At 37.2% G+C, this 15953-nt stretch overlaps 1 protein-coding gene across 1 annotated transcript in view; it reads right to left on the bottom strand.

The window, feature by feature from the left end:
* rngtt (RNA guanylyltransferase and 5'-phosphatase) overlaps positions 1–15953 on the bottom strand; it is a 261175-nt gene that overhangs the window by 216226 nt on the left and 28996 nt on the right. The window contains exon 4 of the mRNA XM_048596726.1: positions 12675–12839. Within this exon, the coding sequence (XP_048452683.1) occupies positions 12675–12839 (165 nt within the window). The remainder of the gene's footprint in view (positions 1–12674; positions 12840–15953) is intronic.

The following is a 15953-nucleotide window of genomic DNA, read 5'->3' on the forward strand; positions in this document are numbered from 1 at the left end:
GCATCCTCATTCGCTCAAGTAAAGACAAATGTGAAGTACTCACTTAACCAATGTCCTCTGGTTTATGCGCACATTGCACTCTTGGTCCCTAATGGGCCCTACTCTGTCCCTGGTTATTCTCTTCTTATATTTGCAGAATATTTTGAAATGCTCCCTAATCTCACCCATCAGCATTTTCTCATGCCCTTCTTTGCTCTCCTCACTGTTTTCGTGAGCTACCCCCTGCACTTCCTATGGAACCTTTGGTGTTTTATTGCCTTGGTACCAGTTATTAATACCACTTTTCCCTTTTTTCCAGTCCTAAATATTCCTGGACATCCAGGGTTCTCTGGGCTTGTATTGAGCAACTGCTTCAAGAACAGGGACGCACAAAATAATGAGCTCCAAAGCAGAATCAAGGCTCTGATTCCAAATAGGTAACAAGAAACAAACCATGTATTCTTAAACAAATTTTTATAATTAAAAATGTTACAGGACTGAAGGATTTTCTGTGTCTTAGCTGTTTAAAAGGGAGTTTCTGGATTTTGCATATAAACATGTAGTAAAGCATCTGCAAAGAAGAGATATAATCTGGCAGGTAAAACAAACTGATCTCTTTTAACTGGCTGAGTTGACTAGTGGTTTTAGGCAGGGATTTTTTGGAGAACAGGAAAGCGCGGCACGGTGGCTCAGTGGTTAGCACTACTGCCTTACAGCACCAGGGACCCGGTTTGATTCGACTCTCGGGCGACTGTCTGTGTGGAGTTTGCAAATTCTCCCCATGTCTGCGTGGGTTTCCTCCAGGTATTCTGGTTTCCTCCCACTGTCCAAAGATGTGCAGGCTAGGTGGATTGGCCATGCTAAATTGCCCGTCCTGTTCAGGGATGTGTAGATTCGGGTGACCGGTCTGGGTGGGATGCTCCGAGGGTCGGTGTGGACTTGTTGGACCGAAGAGGCCTGTTTCCACACTGTAGGAATCCTAAGTGTGAGCGAGATCGCCTTGTGCTGCTAATTCCAGACTGCTTTGCCGAGTCCTCTTGTGATGCAAGGTGTTAACCACCTCTCCAGGTAGAATTGGTAGTTTTGATGATGGATTTGATGTGGCCACTGATAACATTATGGATTGGAACTAAGGTGATTGAAACACAGTGAAGGAAATGACTGCTATCCTGTGAACATACCATTTATCACTGGCTTACTGAAAACCCTTATTCAACATTCTAACTTCATGGTGCCAACTAAACTTGTAGCCATTTTCTTTTGCACCTAGAAAACCTACTTATATTTTCAAGTAATGTTCCGGATGTTTCATGCCTGTCTGTTCTGAAACCACAAAGAAGTTACCTCCTTTGTTGGAAGTTATCTTGAGAGAAACATGCCCAGCACTCCATGCAATTCCTTTATAAAATAAAAATACAGAGTGCATAGGCCAATTAATTATTTTTATGGGCAATGACAAGACTGTCACCAATGGAATTTACAGTATTGTGGAAATGTGACAAGAGATAATTGGAAGCTAAGAAGCAAAGGGTTAAATTGAAATTTCAGATTGGAAAGATGGGGCGAATGACACATTTTGGCTGCTTTCTATAGTACAATCACTCAAAAAAAAAAGAAACAAATTAGGAATTAAGGTAATGATATTAAAATTTGCCACTGACACCAATTTGGTAAATTTAATAAATGTTGATAAACTAAAAACCTGCAAAAATGCATTAATAGGCTAAGAGGATGTTGCAAATAAATGGTAAAGAAGTACGCTTCAGAGGAAGGATTTAAATGGAAAGTCAGTAGGGCCTTGGTATAAAGGTACACGGACAATAACATTGTTACAATCATAGTGAAAATAGATTATTAATAGTCAACGTCTACCATTTGACTTTAACAGCCAAGACTTTTGTGAACTAAAGGTAATTTTTGAAAAGGAAACTGCTGACCTAAAATAGTTAGTGACCACCTGACCAGCTTGAGGCAACCACATGAAATATAGGAAATGGGCTGCTTCTGAATTAACATTTAATTGTTTTAACCAAAACTCAGTCAGCCGTCAAGAAATTTGCATCTCCTACTTTACATGTGATAACGTCACATGCTGGAAATGAGGAGGTTACCTGTGCAGTGCTTGGTTTGAATAAAAAACAATGGAGTTTGACTTGGAATCTAAAAATGAACCATATTTCAGTAGTTTGCACTGAGCAACGAAGTAGAAAGTAACATTGACTGATAAGAGCAAGCACTAACGAAGCTCTTCTCTCTCTCAGCCTCAAACCGTACCAGTAATGGGAAACTTGGAAAAAAAATACTGTTAGCTAAGAAATCAAGGGTATTTTCAAACTTCACAATTCCTGACAAAACAGGACAACAGTTAAATAGTTGGAACTCAGGTTTCACTCCTAGAGCTCAAAGACTCTTTAAAAAATACCGTAAATGGCAACTGCCTTTACCTTCCTATATTACTAGACATGCCTTCCCAACCTGCACAGGATCACAGAAGTGTTACTAAGCAGGAGGCCACTCAGCCCATTATGCCTGCACTGGCTCATTCAAAACAAGTATCATTACTTAGTGGCAATTGCTTGCTTTCTCCCCATACCCTTGAACATTATTTTTATCCAAATAATTATCCGATGCCATCCTGAATGCTTCAATTGAACCTTTTATTCACCATACATCCGAGCAGTGCATTCCATACCTTAACTACTCACTGAGCAAAAACGTTTATCTTCGTCTGTTTTTATTGTTATGTATTAACGACTTTTTGGGGGTAGTAGTAGATAATGAAACGACACCCTCTTTCACTCAAGGAAACATTGGAATTGACTTCCCTTCATTTCTGACCTGATTAGCTAGGTCTAATTGAAGTACGGTAGCTGCATGCTAAAACTGAAAAATAAAGGCAAGATGGCAGCTGACCAAGAGAAGGTTAACGAAAAATGGAGCCGTGACCCCAGCTCATCTGATAACAATATTAATAAAAAGGCAAGTAAATTACTTGGTTTTGTACAGAGGTATAGAATACAAAGTTAAGGAAGTATTGTTGTACTTCCTAACAAAACGATGCTATGGCTTTAAGAGGTGCATTTTGTCCTGGTTTCTTCCAAGAGAGAGACTGCACAAGAGGTGCTGAGCAATCCGTGGTAATGTAAACAGCTTGAGATGCCTTGGGATTTTTTAAAAATTAGAGCAATAGAAGCAGCCTGGATGGTTGTGGCCAGCTCTCACAGACCAGGATTTCTAGTTTTTTTGTTTAGTTTAGCAGTTGTTGCTGGGGTCTTAACAAGTTTGGAAGGCAGCGAATCTCTCCCAGCTGCTACACTCCCTCGAGTTTTCTCTCCGAATTGTCTTTTGATGTTCTTTCTTCCTGGATTAGAGAACTGCATGTGAGACAATCGGTTTATGAATTTGCCTTTTTGCCAACTGGATGTTGCTTATTTTGAACAGTTACTGGTAGGTAGTAAAGTCATCTATTATTTTGTTAAGCTTTTCAATAAAGTTAAGTTAGTCCAAGTTCCTCTTTCTTTTGTTGTATTTTAACAATAGTGTTTGAATAAATGGTGTTTGCTTAATGTCAAGTAGTTTGACCAATCAAATTGCATCTGGAATATAACACCTCACATTTACCTTCAAAATAAGAAAACATTAGGGTCTTGGCTACCTTCTTAATATATTTTGAGGGGTCGGGTCTGGTCTGGTCCATAATACTAACCCTTCATTCACTTCTCTTCCCAATAACATTGTGGGTGTACCTATGCGACATGGTGTACACTGGTTCAAGGTGGCAGCTTATCAACACACCTGGGACAAGTAGGGATGGACAACAAGTTCTGACCTAGGCACTGATGTCCACACCCTGTAAATGAACACCAAAACAAAAACTTGTAGAAATTTGTAACAGATCACAGTTGGGAGTATTATGCATATTTTGTGTTCCCTATTAGGGAATATACTGAAATAAACAGAAAATGCAGTGCTGGTTACAGCTGACGTAACCAAAAAATGTGAAGTACAGTTACAAAGAAAACATGAGAAATTAGAACACTTGCCCTGGAGCTCAAAAAATTAAAGATAATTATTATAAGGGAAATACTAATAGATCAATTAAAGCAGAGCATGACAGCATTAAGTGGATACGAATTTGAGATGATTGCAGGATAATTGAATGGAAGTTAGAAAAAAAATGGACATCAGATGCAATACTACGAAGTGGTTTTCTTTAACAAAAATAATGTTGAAGCAAGAGTCTATTTTTAAAATGACATTAGATTGTACCTTCAAATGGGGAAAGTGTAAAAAGTATAGGAAAAAACAGAGGATTTTATACAATAAGGTACGTAAGCAATTAATTTTGGTGGTGTTCATTGAGAAATCAATGCTGGCAAGGACACAAAATACCTCCTGCTCATCTATGCCATCTTTATGTCCACTTGAACAAGTGAACAAGCATCAGTTTAACGTCCCATGTGCTGCAAGACCATATCAAAGTATTATCCCACATTACTTACTCTAGTCTTTCATTGGAGCTTGAGTAACAACTTGCTGACTCAGAGGTGAGATTCTACCAACTGAGCTGATGGCAGACACAGAATAATCAGTATTCAGCTAAATGCATGGATACTTTTCACTAGTTACTTGCAGAGACTGAACTGGATGAGTCAGGGATGCATATTTTTAAAGGTGTTATTTATCCATATGGTGGAAGTGAGAAACATTTGCAGAAATTTCCTGAAAGCAAATGCAGAACAACGACAATGGCCCAAAATAATGTAAAAGGGAAAATAAAATCAAATTTTTTAGGCTTCATAAATTGTAGTAACAATATCAGACTATAAATCAATTAAATTGATCTCTTCTACACTTTAGATTACATTTCTCATGGGGAAACTGCAAAGGCTGACTTAGTTCAATTAAGTTGAAAACGTAATGCAAGTTGACTAGTGCAGTTTTACTTCATTTGACTTGCATAAAAACATTTTTACAAATATACGATTTATCTCAAATTCCTGAGTACCCACCCCGGACACACCATGCATGATACAAGTTCATCTTTTTCTATTCTAGTAAGAGCACATAAGAGATTTAGAATTACTTTGGAAATTATTTATATTTACACAAAATAGAGCACACACAGTAAATTAGATTCCACTTTAAAAGTTAACATGAATATGCTTTTTCAGTAGACATTTCAATAAAGTGAACTCAGTCACTGTTTAAATGAATATATTGTCTTTAATTATGTTGAAAACACAACAAAAAACTTGGAAATAATTGGCTTAAACATGACAAAACAGGGCAATACTATACCATAAGAAAAAAGTGACTGAAATTGGATTAAAAGAACATACTGTTTGCATGTTTACACATCCGCGTCACTCCCAAGAGTTACCATTTTTCACCTTAGCTTTTGGAGTAAATTTTATAATACTTTTCAGTTGTACACTCTCAATTTACTCATGTGAAATCATGTTACAACAAATGGACAAAACTACCTAAACATGAAGTACTTGAACTGATAAAAATTTGACCAAAAAGGGAAATTTTCTTTCTTCCCTCTAAAAGTTGACATCATGTTTCACAAAAAAGTATTCTCAGTGTAAATAAATTTAAATGTTAGTGACATACACAGATGACTACATTGCATTGAGCCCAACTGATGTTACTACTTACAGGTCAGATCCCAGACTGAAATCTGGCTTGAAAGATCTCATTTTCATTTATTTTGGCTTTAACAAGGTGGTCCTTAGCTGAAACAGAAGCACTCAATGCTGCATATTTAGTTTTAACAAAAAAAAAGTTTATTGTACGAAAGAAATGAGGATAAAATAGAATAAACCAAACTGGTTACATATAACACAAGTTCAAAGATTTTGAAATACCAAGTGAAATACAGTCCCAATAATTCTGACAGCACTATTTTGCAGTACGAACACCAGAGAGAAAAGTCCCTTCACTATCATAGGAAAGAGATGATTTAACAGATGCTTGAATTCCTTGTCCTGAGAATTTGATAATCTTTTGTAGAACTGAGTATAGACTTTCACAGCTTCAAATAATTCCTTCTGGGTTTTAATCAAACATTCTTTAAGACCATAAGACAAAGCAGCAGAAGTAAGCCATTCAGCCCATCAAGTCTGCTCTACTATTATATGACAGCATGAAATCTGATAACTTTTACCTCCACATTTTGGTCTGGACTTTAAAGCTAAACATCATATGCTGAAGTGACCCATTTCGCAACACTCCTCAAATATCCCCACTTCTCAGGCGGAATTGTTGACACACACAGCTTCAGCTAAGACCTCTGCAAAACCTGCCAAATTGAAACTCAAAAGCTCTTTTTCCCTAAGCTATGGGCATTTCCCCTCAGCAAGTGAAAAAAAAAACTGACCTTGCAAACAATGCCAAATATACAACTGTTTTACTCTGTTTGCACATTTAAAAAAACCTTTCCTGATGAAAACAAAACCCCATGACACATCACAAACTGTCTCTCTCACCTTTTAAAAAAAATTCAAAGGCTACAGAAGTACTTGCATGTTAAGTGTTAAACCTTAGATCAAAACCACATGCAACTAGCTCAAATCTAAACTAAAACAAAAATTCAAATATACATGAATCACACACCTTACATCACGATTGTAAAAATCTTCAATCACAATAATCAGTCCACACTGATGATATCTCATGCCATGCAAATGACAATTCATGGCAGCTAGAAGATTTAATAATGTAGACCCTTTTCTACTTAAGATGAATACAGTCATTCATTATCAGGTTAAAATATTTCTGATGTGTTTAAAATTGCATTCTAAAACTGGTTGTTTCTCAAAGCCAAAATTAATTACACATACATCACACAAACTATTTTAAATGACCTCCAAGCATGAGAGTACAATGCATGTAGTATTATAAATAATCTTTTGCTCATAATAAAATCACTTTCACATCAATTTGACCTATATTTTGGAATATTGGATCTTACAGAATGATACTACCAGAGAAGTTTAAAAAAGCAAACAAGGCCATTTGTAGGTGATAAATGTATTTAAAATTATCAAAAAAAGACATATCTAATTTATGAGTTTCCACCTATATTACACTGAATTCTGGCAAGGTGGCTACTTCAACCAATAGACAGGATAAGCCTTCATTAGATTTTTAGAAAGTACTGCAATTTCTTATAAATGAATATTTCAAGAGAAGAGAAAGTGTTACTGGAATCTATCATTTAAGGCAGTCATTCACTTTGTGGGAGCCCCTGCAAAAATGCCAAGAATTCTCTAAGTGCTAGGACTATCAGATTTATGTTCTTTTTTCTAAATAAAAATGAAATACATTGTAATTTTCAGGAAGTCACAATTGCATTTATTATTGTGAAGTGTTAGTCTATAAATTCCATCATCAGCTTACACAAAACTCCATTTAACTATTTCCAGGTGACCGCAGTGACGTGTGCAAACTGGTATACCAAAAGACAATTACGCTGATACACTTAACAAAAATGCTAAACAAATCTACGAAGTGTAACCACTGTGTTGTTCTTGATTTTTCCACAGTTTTTAACATAAATCTACACACTCAACTATCTTTCATCTCTCCCCCCTCCAGTCTGTTATCACAGTACCATCCTTGATTAGATCAGTCTTGTCTGTTCTCATCCAGTCACCAAATCTCATGCAACAGTTTCCTTCTCAATGCCCAAAGTCACTTCATGAATGGCCATGGTTCCACCTACACACATCTTCAAATCCTCACTTACACGCAACTATTCATCAGCAAGATCTCAACTATAAAGTCTTCTGAATTGCTCCTACATTGGCTTCTATGTATTCCATAAACAAGTATATTCAAGTCTCAAATGTAGATCAACATGTAGAAATTACATGGCTCTTACAAAACAATTTGCTTTTCTACTCATAAGAGTAGAAAGAATAACCTCACTGCTTTGATCCCAGATGATAGTAACACTGGGAGTCATATCCAGAACGAGACCTGGCTTCATAAATCACAAGTTATATTTCACTTTTTGTTCACTATGGAGGTCGGTTACTGAACATATTCACAAGATATGGCCAAAGTACTTTTAACAAAATATAAAAGCTTGAACACACAAAGAAGGAAACAAATGTTACATCACACGAGAAATATTTCAGTTTTATTGCAAATATCAGAAAGACAAATTCAACCTTTTTACCCCAACAACAAACCTACAGACACTGAAACCTCAGCAAAGGGCTCTTGTTCAACTATCACAGTTTTAGTGCCATCTTGTCAGCAAATTTATGCACATACCTGACGCTATTTTCTTTAGTTAATGTCTCCTCCCAAGACCCTTTGTCAGGCTGCTAACTCCGCTCACTTCCTACCAGAGATGGTTGTTTAAACCCATGTGTCAACAAACCTTGCAAGATGTCTTTGTTCTCCGATAGCTCCACACCTGTAACTGGCATTTTCTTCTATGCAACTCAGGAATTATTTTCCCAGCCCTGACTGCTTAGGCTGCTCATAACAGCATCCCTGTTGTTAAACCTCCTCCCTTGGAGTGAACCAGTTTCTGTCTAAATGAACCACCTTCTGGGCACATATCCCTCCACATCGCAAAAATCAAGTCAACGAACACATTAGCAAGTAAATCTCGGAAGGTTGGTGGCACTGGTGGTAGGTAATTTATCATATGTAGCCAAACAAGTTCCTGCTGCTTTGGAAAATTCATTTCTTGCAAAGTTCATGACCAAATTAGCTTATCCACCTGACCAAACCAATTGTTGTAAATAGTCCTCCCAGGATTGACTGAATGCAACAAAACTGCCAATATTTCCAGTGGCATAATCTTTTGATGGCCTGTTGGCTAATCATTCTCAAGTTGCTGATTCATTTTCATTCCAAGCAGTATAAACTTGCATTGATAATGTACATTTGGGGGTTATAAATGTTGGTATTCCTTGGCTGTGTCAGTCAATGAGACTTGCCAATATCCCTTTGTTGAATCAAATTTTGTGACGAACCATGCTTGCCCAATCCTCTGAACCAGTCCTCCAACCATGGTCTTGAATTGCTAGGGTAATATGCCACTAGAATTTTGTGAGCCACTCGTAAAATCTTGTTACGATTTTCAGATAGAACTATCATTAGCTTGTCTATTGCCGATGTCTGGCTGCTTGAGGCAGCCTCCAGTTGCTCTTAAGCACTTTGACATTTAAATAACAGTACTGAGTTTTTTTTTTAAGTGATTTGATTTCTGAGTAGATAGTTTGATACAGTTCTTAGGATTTACCTGTTGCATTTCCGTTAAAGATGGTGGGTCAAACAGGTCAGCCTCATTCTCTTTTATTTATATGTTCAAAGATGGTGTCAGATAACTGAATTTACATGTCAACCATTTTTGTATACACTCTTCCTTATTTTGTTCTATGGCCCTTAGATCAAGTCATAGCACATTCCAATACACTGCTTCTATTGTATCTCAGTTTCTTATACTTTCATTGAATATTCAAATGCCCTCAGAGAGGCTAAAATGTTTGAACCAGGCAGGTCATAACCCAACATAAAATTAATTCCTTCTATAGGGGTTTGCAGTATTACTCCAAATACAACTCTCCACTTACAAAGTCACTCTTCAATTTTATACAACGGTACCGATTTGTAACATCCACATTTGACTCCAATTCATATATTTTCATTAGACCTCTGGAAGACAGACTGTATCATCAGCCCAGATCAGTGACTAGCTCGAGCCCATGTCTCTTAATACACTTATTGGTTTGCCTACTTGATTAGAAGCATACGGAAATACATCCCTAAACTGAAATAAGATATTCAGAACCTCCAGTGATCCAATTCTCTTCAGCAATTATCAAATAATAAGTTCCTCAATTCTTCTGAGCCATTTACCTTTACTCAGTCTCGAAAAGCTGTACATTAAAGATTCCATGACAGTAGTTCAGAGTAAAAGGGGAGTTCTCCTGGACAATGTTAATTCCTCAACTACAAACAAATGTTCTGGTTATAACTGCATTGTCATTTTGAGGAACATTGCTGTACATTAAGCAACTGCTTATTTCTTACATATCAAAATAATTACACTTCCAAAGTATTTCATTGATTGCAAAACACATCAGAACTTCCTAAGGTCATGGAAGATATGATCTAAACGCATGTCTTTCAATAATCTCCTTCATCATGACGTGTTTTGCATTACCACATTTTCAGACTTCACCAGAAGTCCCCAGCATCACAGGTGCTAGTCTTCAGCCAATTTGATTCACTCCACCTGATATCAAGAAACAGTTGGAGACTGCAAAGGCTACGGGCCTCAATAACATTCCTGCAACAGTGCTGAAGACTTGTGCTTCAGAACTTGTTGCGCCTCTAGCTGTTCCCATACAGCCATATCTACCCAGGATGTGAAAAATTACTCAATTGTGTCCTCTATTCAAAAAGCAGGACAAATCCAAACAGGCCAATTACCACCACATCTTCTACTCTCGATTATCAGAAAAAGTGATAGAAGGTGTCAGCAACAGTACTATCAAGGAGCACCTGTTTCGCAAAACTCTTCACTGATGCCCAGTTTGGATTCCATTAGTGACAGTTTCAGACATCAATACTGCCTTGTTTCAAACCTCAATAGAACAGCTAAATGTGAAGTGTCCTGACGTGAAGGTCACGTTTGACTGAGTGTCGCATGAAGGAACCCTAGCAAAACTGGAATCAATGCGAATCAGGGGAAATCATACTTGGCACATAGAAAGATGGTTGTGATAGCTGGTGGCTGGTTATCTCCACTTTAAGACATCTCAGCAGGAGTTCCTCAGGTTACTGTTCTAGGCCCAACAATCTTCAGCTGCTTCATTAATGACCTCCCTTCCAGAAGTGAAAATGCTCAACAATGATTGCATAATGTTCTGCACCGTTTGCAACTCCTCAGATACTGAAACAGTCCACATTTAAATTCAACAAGACATGGAAAACATCCAGGCTTGGTCTGAAAAGTGGTAAGTAATATTTATGCCATGCAAATACCAGGCAATAACCATCTCCATTAAGAAACAATCTAACCACCACTGCTTAACATCCAATGGCATACCATCACTGAATCTCCAACTATCAATATCCTGGGGAGTTATCATTGACCAGAAATTAAACTAGACTCACCCTATAAATACAGTGCCTACAACAGCAATTCAGAGTTAGGAATATTACAGCAAACAATTCACCATCTGACTCCCAAAGCCTGTCCACCATCTACAAGGCACAAGTGACAGGTGTGATGGTATAGTCCCCATTTTTGGAAGAGTGCAGCTTCAACAGCACTCAAGAAGCTCGACACAATCCAGGACAAAGACCTTTTTGATTGTCACCACATCCACAAACATCTGCATCCTCCACCACTGTTGCTCAGTAGCAGCAGTGCGTAGCATCTACAAGATGCAATGCAGAAATTCACCAGAGAACCTTAGGCAGCACCTTCAAAATCCATAAGTAAAACCTAGAAAATAAAAGAAAGCAGATACAGGGAAACACCTCCACTTGTAAGATCTCCTGCAAGTCAAACAAATCCTGACTTGGAAGCATGTTGCTATTCCTTCAGTATTGTGAGGTCAAAAGCCTGGAAATCCCTCCCTAAAGGCTTGAGAGTTTATCCACTGCACATGGTATGCCATGGTTCAAAAAGGCAGTACACCACCACCTTCCCAAGTGCATCTAGGGATGGGCAACAAATGGGCCTGGCTAACGAGACCCATGTCCTACAAGTGAACTAAAAAACACATCTGACCCCTGAACCATAGCCCCTGAATCTGACTTATGCTTGTTAGATGTCTTGTCTATCCACTTTTTCAAACTAAATTTCACTCTACTGCCATTGTCTGAGTGCTGAAATGCTGAATGCTTTGAATATTGTTATAGCTTAATATTATGTTACATAATACTGTTAATAAGGTATACGATTCCACAGACCTACATGTCCATAATGCTTTGCAGAAATAATTAGCATAATATAAAAGAAAAAAAAACATGTGCAAGTTCTTATAAAGGAAAAATAATTACCATATCAAAACATAAAGTTTATCCAGGTAAGTTTGACTTGATTTTTATTTTAGACTCCAGCCTTATGCAACTTCAAGAAACACATATCACTGAGGCATCATAAAACATTTGAAGGGTTTTCAAGGTATGCACAAATTTATAACAAAAAACTTTTCCAATTGAAAATCAAGTTCAAGTTCATGTGTAACTAACGGAAGGTCTTAATTTGCGGAAATATTAATATACATAATGGCACACACTCTTCAGCAACCTTGTGTAGCACTAAGACATGCTGCAATGGCTGTTGCATCTCTTAGCATGTGCCTTGCTAAGACGCTATCATGTCATAAGTAAGGAAAAAGACATCATCAGGACATCAAAAGTTTGTATAGTAAAAAATAACTGGCCCATTCGGCATTAATCTGACAAATGCTGGGAATAGCTCATTGTTACACACAGGTAAGATAATTGTCAGTGGAGGTAAAGGTTTCCATACCTTTGAGTTACCTGCAAAAAAAAAAAAAAAATTTGCAGTCTAACAACTGCCTGTAAATTAAGTACTTCAGCATCATCATAAGATCAAAGCCCTGTCCTAAAACATATAATTGAACTATTAAAGATAAAATAAAAACAGAATCATAAAACATCATTGGAAGAATATAATTATTCACCTTTCTTGCAGCATTAATGTCAAAGAATGGCTTGTTTCGAACACTGAACGGTTCCCTTGTTTTGTCAATCCGCCCACTCTTCATTTTTTCATGCCGTGGCTGTATTATCTCCTTCTCAATACAGCTCAATCGAACATTAAAATCACAGTCGCCAACTGGTTTCCCCTACAAAGAAAGCAATTTTCTCTTTTATAAAAGGTCCAAAAAAATAACATATTTGTTTATATATTTAAAAAACTGATTTTCTTTTTACTTTACCCACTATTTGTAACCTATGAAATTGGAGTGTCAAAACAAAGTAGACTATCTAGCCCCCAAAAGTTGCTTTTGTCATACAACTGGTCATGGCTCATCTGCATTGCAACCTTATACTGACTATTTTAGTTGCATAGCCATGGTGCATTTACCTAAAAAGAATGCTGACTTAGGACTTGAAATTTAAATTCAGCAGGTGGACACTCCAAAATAAAGATCAGAGTTAAGAGGCATGAAGTCAGGTGCTTGAGGCTCATAAGGTGGTATGGGTAAAATAGAAGAGATATAATAGGGTGGGCATGATGTCCACTGTTCCTACACAGTGGGAACAGTAGCAACAACCAACTGAAATTGGTGTGAGAGGAACCACCAGTACATGAGTGAGCAAACAGAGACTGGTAGAATACTGAATGGTCAGCTAGAAGATAAACTAATATTCTCACTGGAAGGTTCTAAGCAGTAGGAGAAAAGAAGGGTTCATGACATGCTTCAGTACAAGTGGCTATCCAAGTACAAACTATATCATTATTTACAAGTTAATATTTGAAAAGGAACAACATTTAATGGATCTGGGAAATGGAGTTACATACAGGAAAATATCAGCACCAGAACAATGAGCCAATGGCATCCTCCCCAGTCCTGTAATTTTTCCCATTCAATGAAAACTTCTTTAGTGAATCTGATCTAAGGAAGTGATTTGGAAATAGAAAAAGAAAATTATGGGAAAGGTCAGTAGATCTGGCAACATTAACCTTTTAGGTTTGTAACTTTTCATCAATATTATTGACTTAGGAAGGTTGATGCTGAACTGACTTTAAGAGGATGTGCTATATAAGAAGTGCCTGATACCTAGTTTCATACAATCTCAGCTTGGTTAAAGTCTGTCTCTATGTTTTGGTTCTGATGTGTTAAGCCAAAGTATAGATAAGTTCCAAACATTAAACAAATTTATGGAGTGGAATTTTGTCTGTAATTACAGGGTAAAGTTACACAGATCATAAGATTACTACTCATTATAAGAAAGCTATCAAGACTTAATAACTACCAATACCAGTTATATATGGTCTATCAGCGAATTACTGAGTCACCATTGATCAGGAGGGAAATCCAAGTGTTTGAAGTATTACAATTAGTTCAATTATAATTAGATATTACAAAACAAAAATACAGAGGACGCTGAAAATGGAAATTGAAAATACTGCAAATACCCAAAGGTCAGTCAGCATCTGTAGAAAGAAATAAAGTTAATGCACAAGATTGCTGACCTTCCTTCATCACGTCTAAGATGCAATATAAATACACGCTTTTATTGGTAAACATTGTGAAAAAAGTTTAAAATGTTCAATGTCGACAAATGCTGCTTTTTACGTTCCTTATAATGTAGAATGTAAACAAACTGATAACAAAAGAAAAAATCAGCAACACGGTGATTCAAGCCTGAGGAAGTCTAATATCTTAGGTCGGATGATCCTGATTTCCGCTTAATTAAGTAGTTGCATTCACACAACAGAGCTCAAGCTCCTTCTTGTTACAGGATACAAAATCAGAAACAGATGTTAATCCCCAGGGCCACAGTTGTATCTGGAGCTATCTACTGATTATGTTTGAGGATGATGCCAACTAAGCATGAAAGCAAGGCACTGCTCAATCCAAAATGCAACGTCCCCTCCGGGAAGGTAAATAAATGTGCTAGTTTTTCATAACGGGTAACCTTTTTTTAAAATCTACAAGCGTGAGACGAATAGAGAGAGGGAAGTGCAATACACAGATTAAAGTTCTACATTCGGCAGTAAGCAAAGAACCAGACTGAACATTTAACTTATTCACGTGAGTCATACTGCTGCAATTCTGACTCAGAAATGACTTCCTGCTCTAAATTTTGGCACAGTGTTATATGTTTTCCTGGATTTGTCATAAACAGCACTTCCTTCAATCAAGACTTGAGCTTTACTGTCCTAATCATGCAGGACTGCGATCCAGGAGCCACAACAATGAAATCTACTATTAATAGCAGAGAAACTCTCAAACAACGTTAATATTATAGCAAGCCTAAGAATCAGGATATTATAATTGATAAAATTAGTAATATGAAAAATCAAAGCCTGCCACTATCACTAGATGCATTTTACTTACAGCTAAGTAACTCTAGAAGTTATGGGCTCTAATCCTAAAAAGATTCTTTTTTACTGCACTTGTTAGTGTCTTTCCTTCTGGCTCAAGTTCCATTCCACGAACAAAAAACAAACTAGGCTGACACCACAGCACAGAATTCAAGGAACTCTGCATTGTCAGAGTAGCATCTTTCTTTTAGGTGAGTTATTAAAGCTGCCCTCTCAAGGAACATTGTAAATTTAATAACACTATTCGAAAGGGAGCAAAGGAGAGCTCCCCATTATTTATTTTAGTGAACTTTAATTAAAGAGGTTTACAGATTGTAACATACTGAGGCATCTCCAAAACATAACCAGAGGTGGCAATGCTAAACTCTGTTGACCCTAGCTCAACTCAACACCCAAATAAAACAAAGGATGCTGGCAATCTGCACTAAAAGTAGAAAGTGCCAGAGAAAAACCAACAGGGCTGGCACATCTTTGGAGGTAGAAACAAAGTTACTGTGTCGAGTTCAACCTGATTTGTCTTGAGAACAATTAGAACTGCTCCAAAGTAGAGTCATGTTGGAGTTGAAACATTAATTTTATTCCTATTGCCATAGGTGCTACCAGATCGGTTGGGTTTTTCCAGCAATGTTTTTATTTTATGATGACACTCAATTTCATCTCTCCACCACCTCTCTCAACCCTTGCCTGGATATTGGACATAAGCTGCAGGCTCATGCCACAATTTGAAACTACAGACAAAACAAAAAAGAATTAGAGGGTAAATTGACAACAAAAGTAAAAACTGCAAAAGAATTTCTTGAGTTTGCAGTGTTACAACATAGAAATTTTTGCATTTGATACCTGTACACTCCTGGCAGGATTAAGGGAAGTCACATTTGAGAAGTTGAAAATTCTGTCCTTCAAA

This window comes from Rhincodon typus, chromosome 5 (assembly GCF_021869965.1).
Source record: "Rhincodon typus isolate 14 chromosome 5, sRhiTyp1.1, whole genome shotgun sequence".
NCBI lineage: Eukaryota > Metazoa > Chordata > Chondrichthyes > Orectolobiformes > Rhincodontidae > Rhincodon > Rhincodon typus.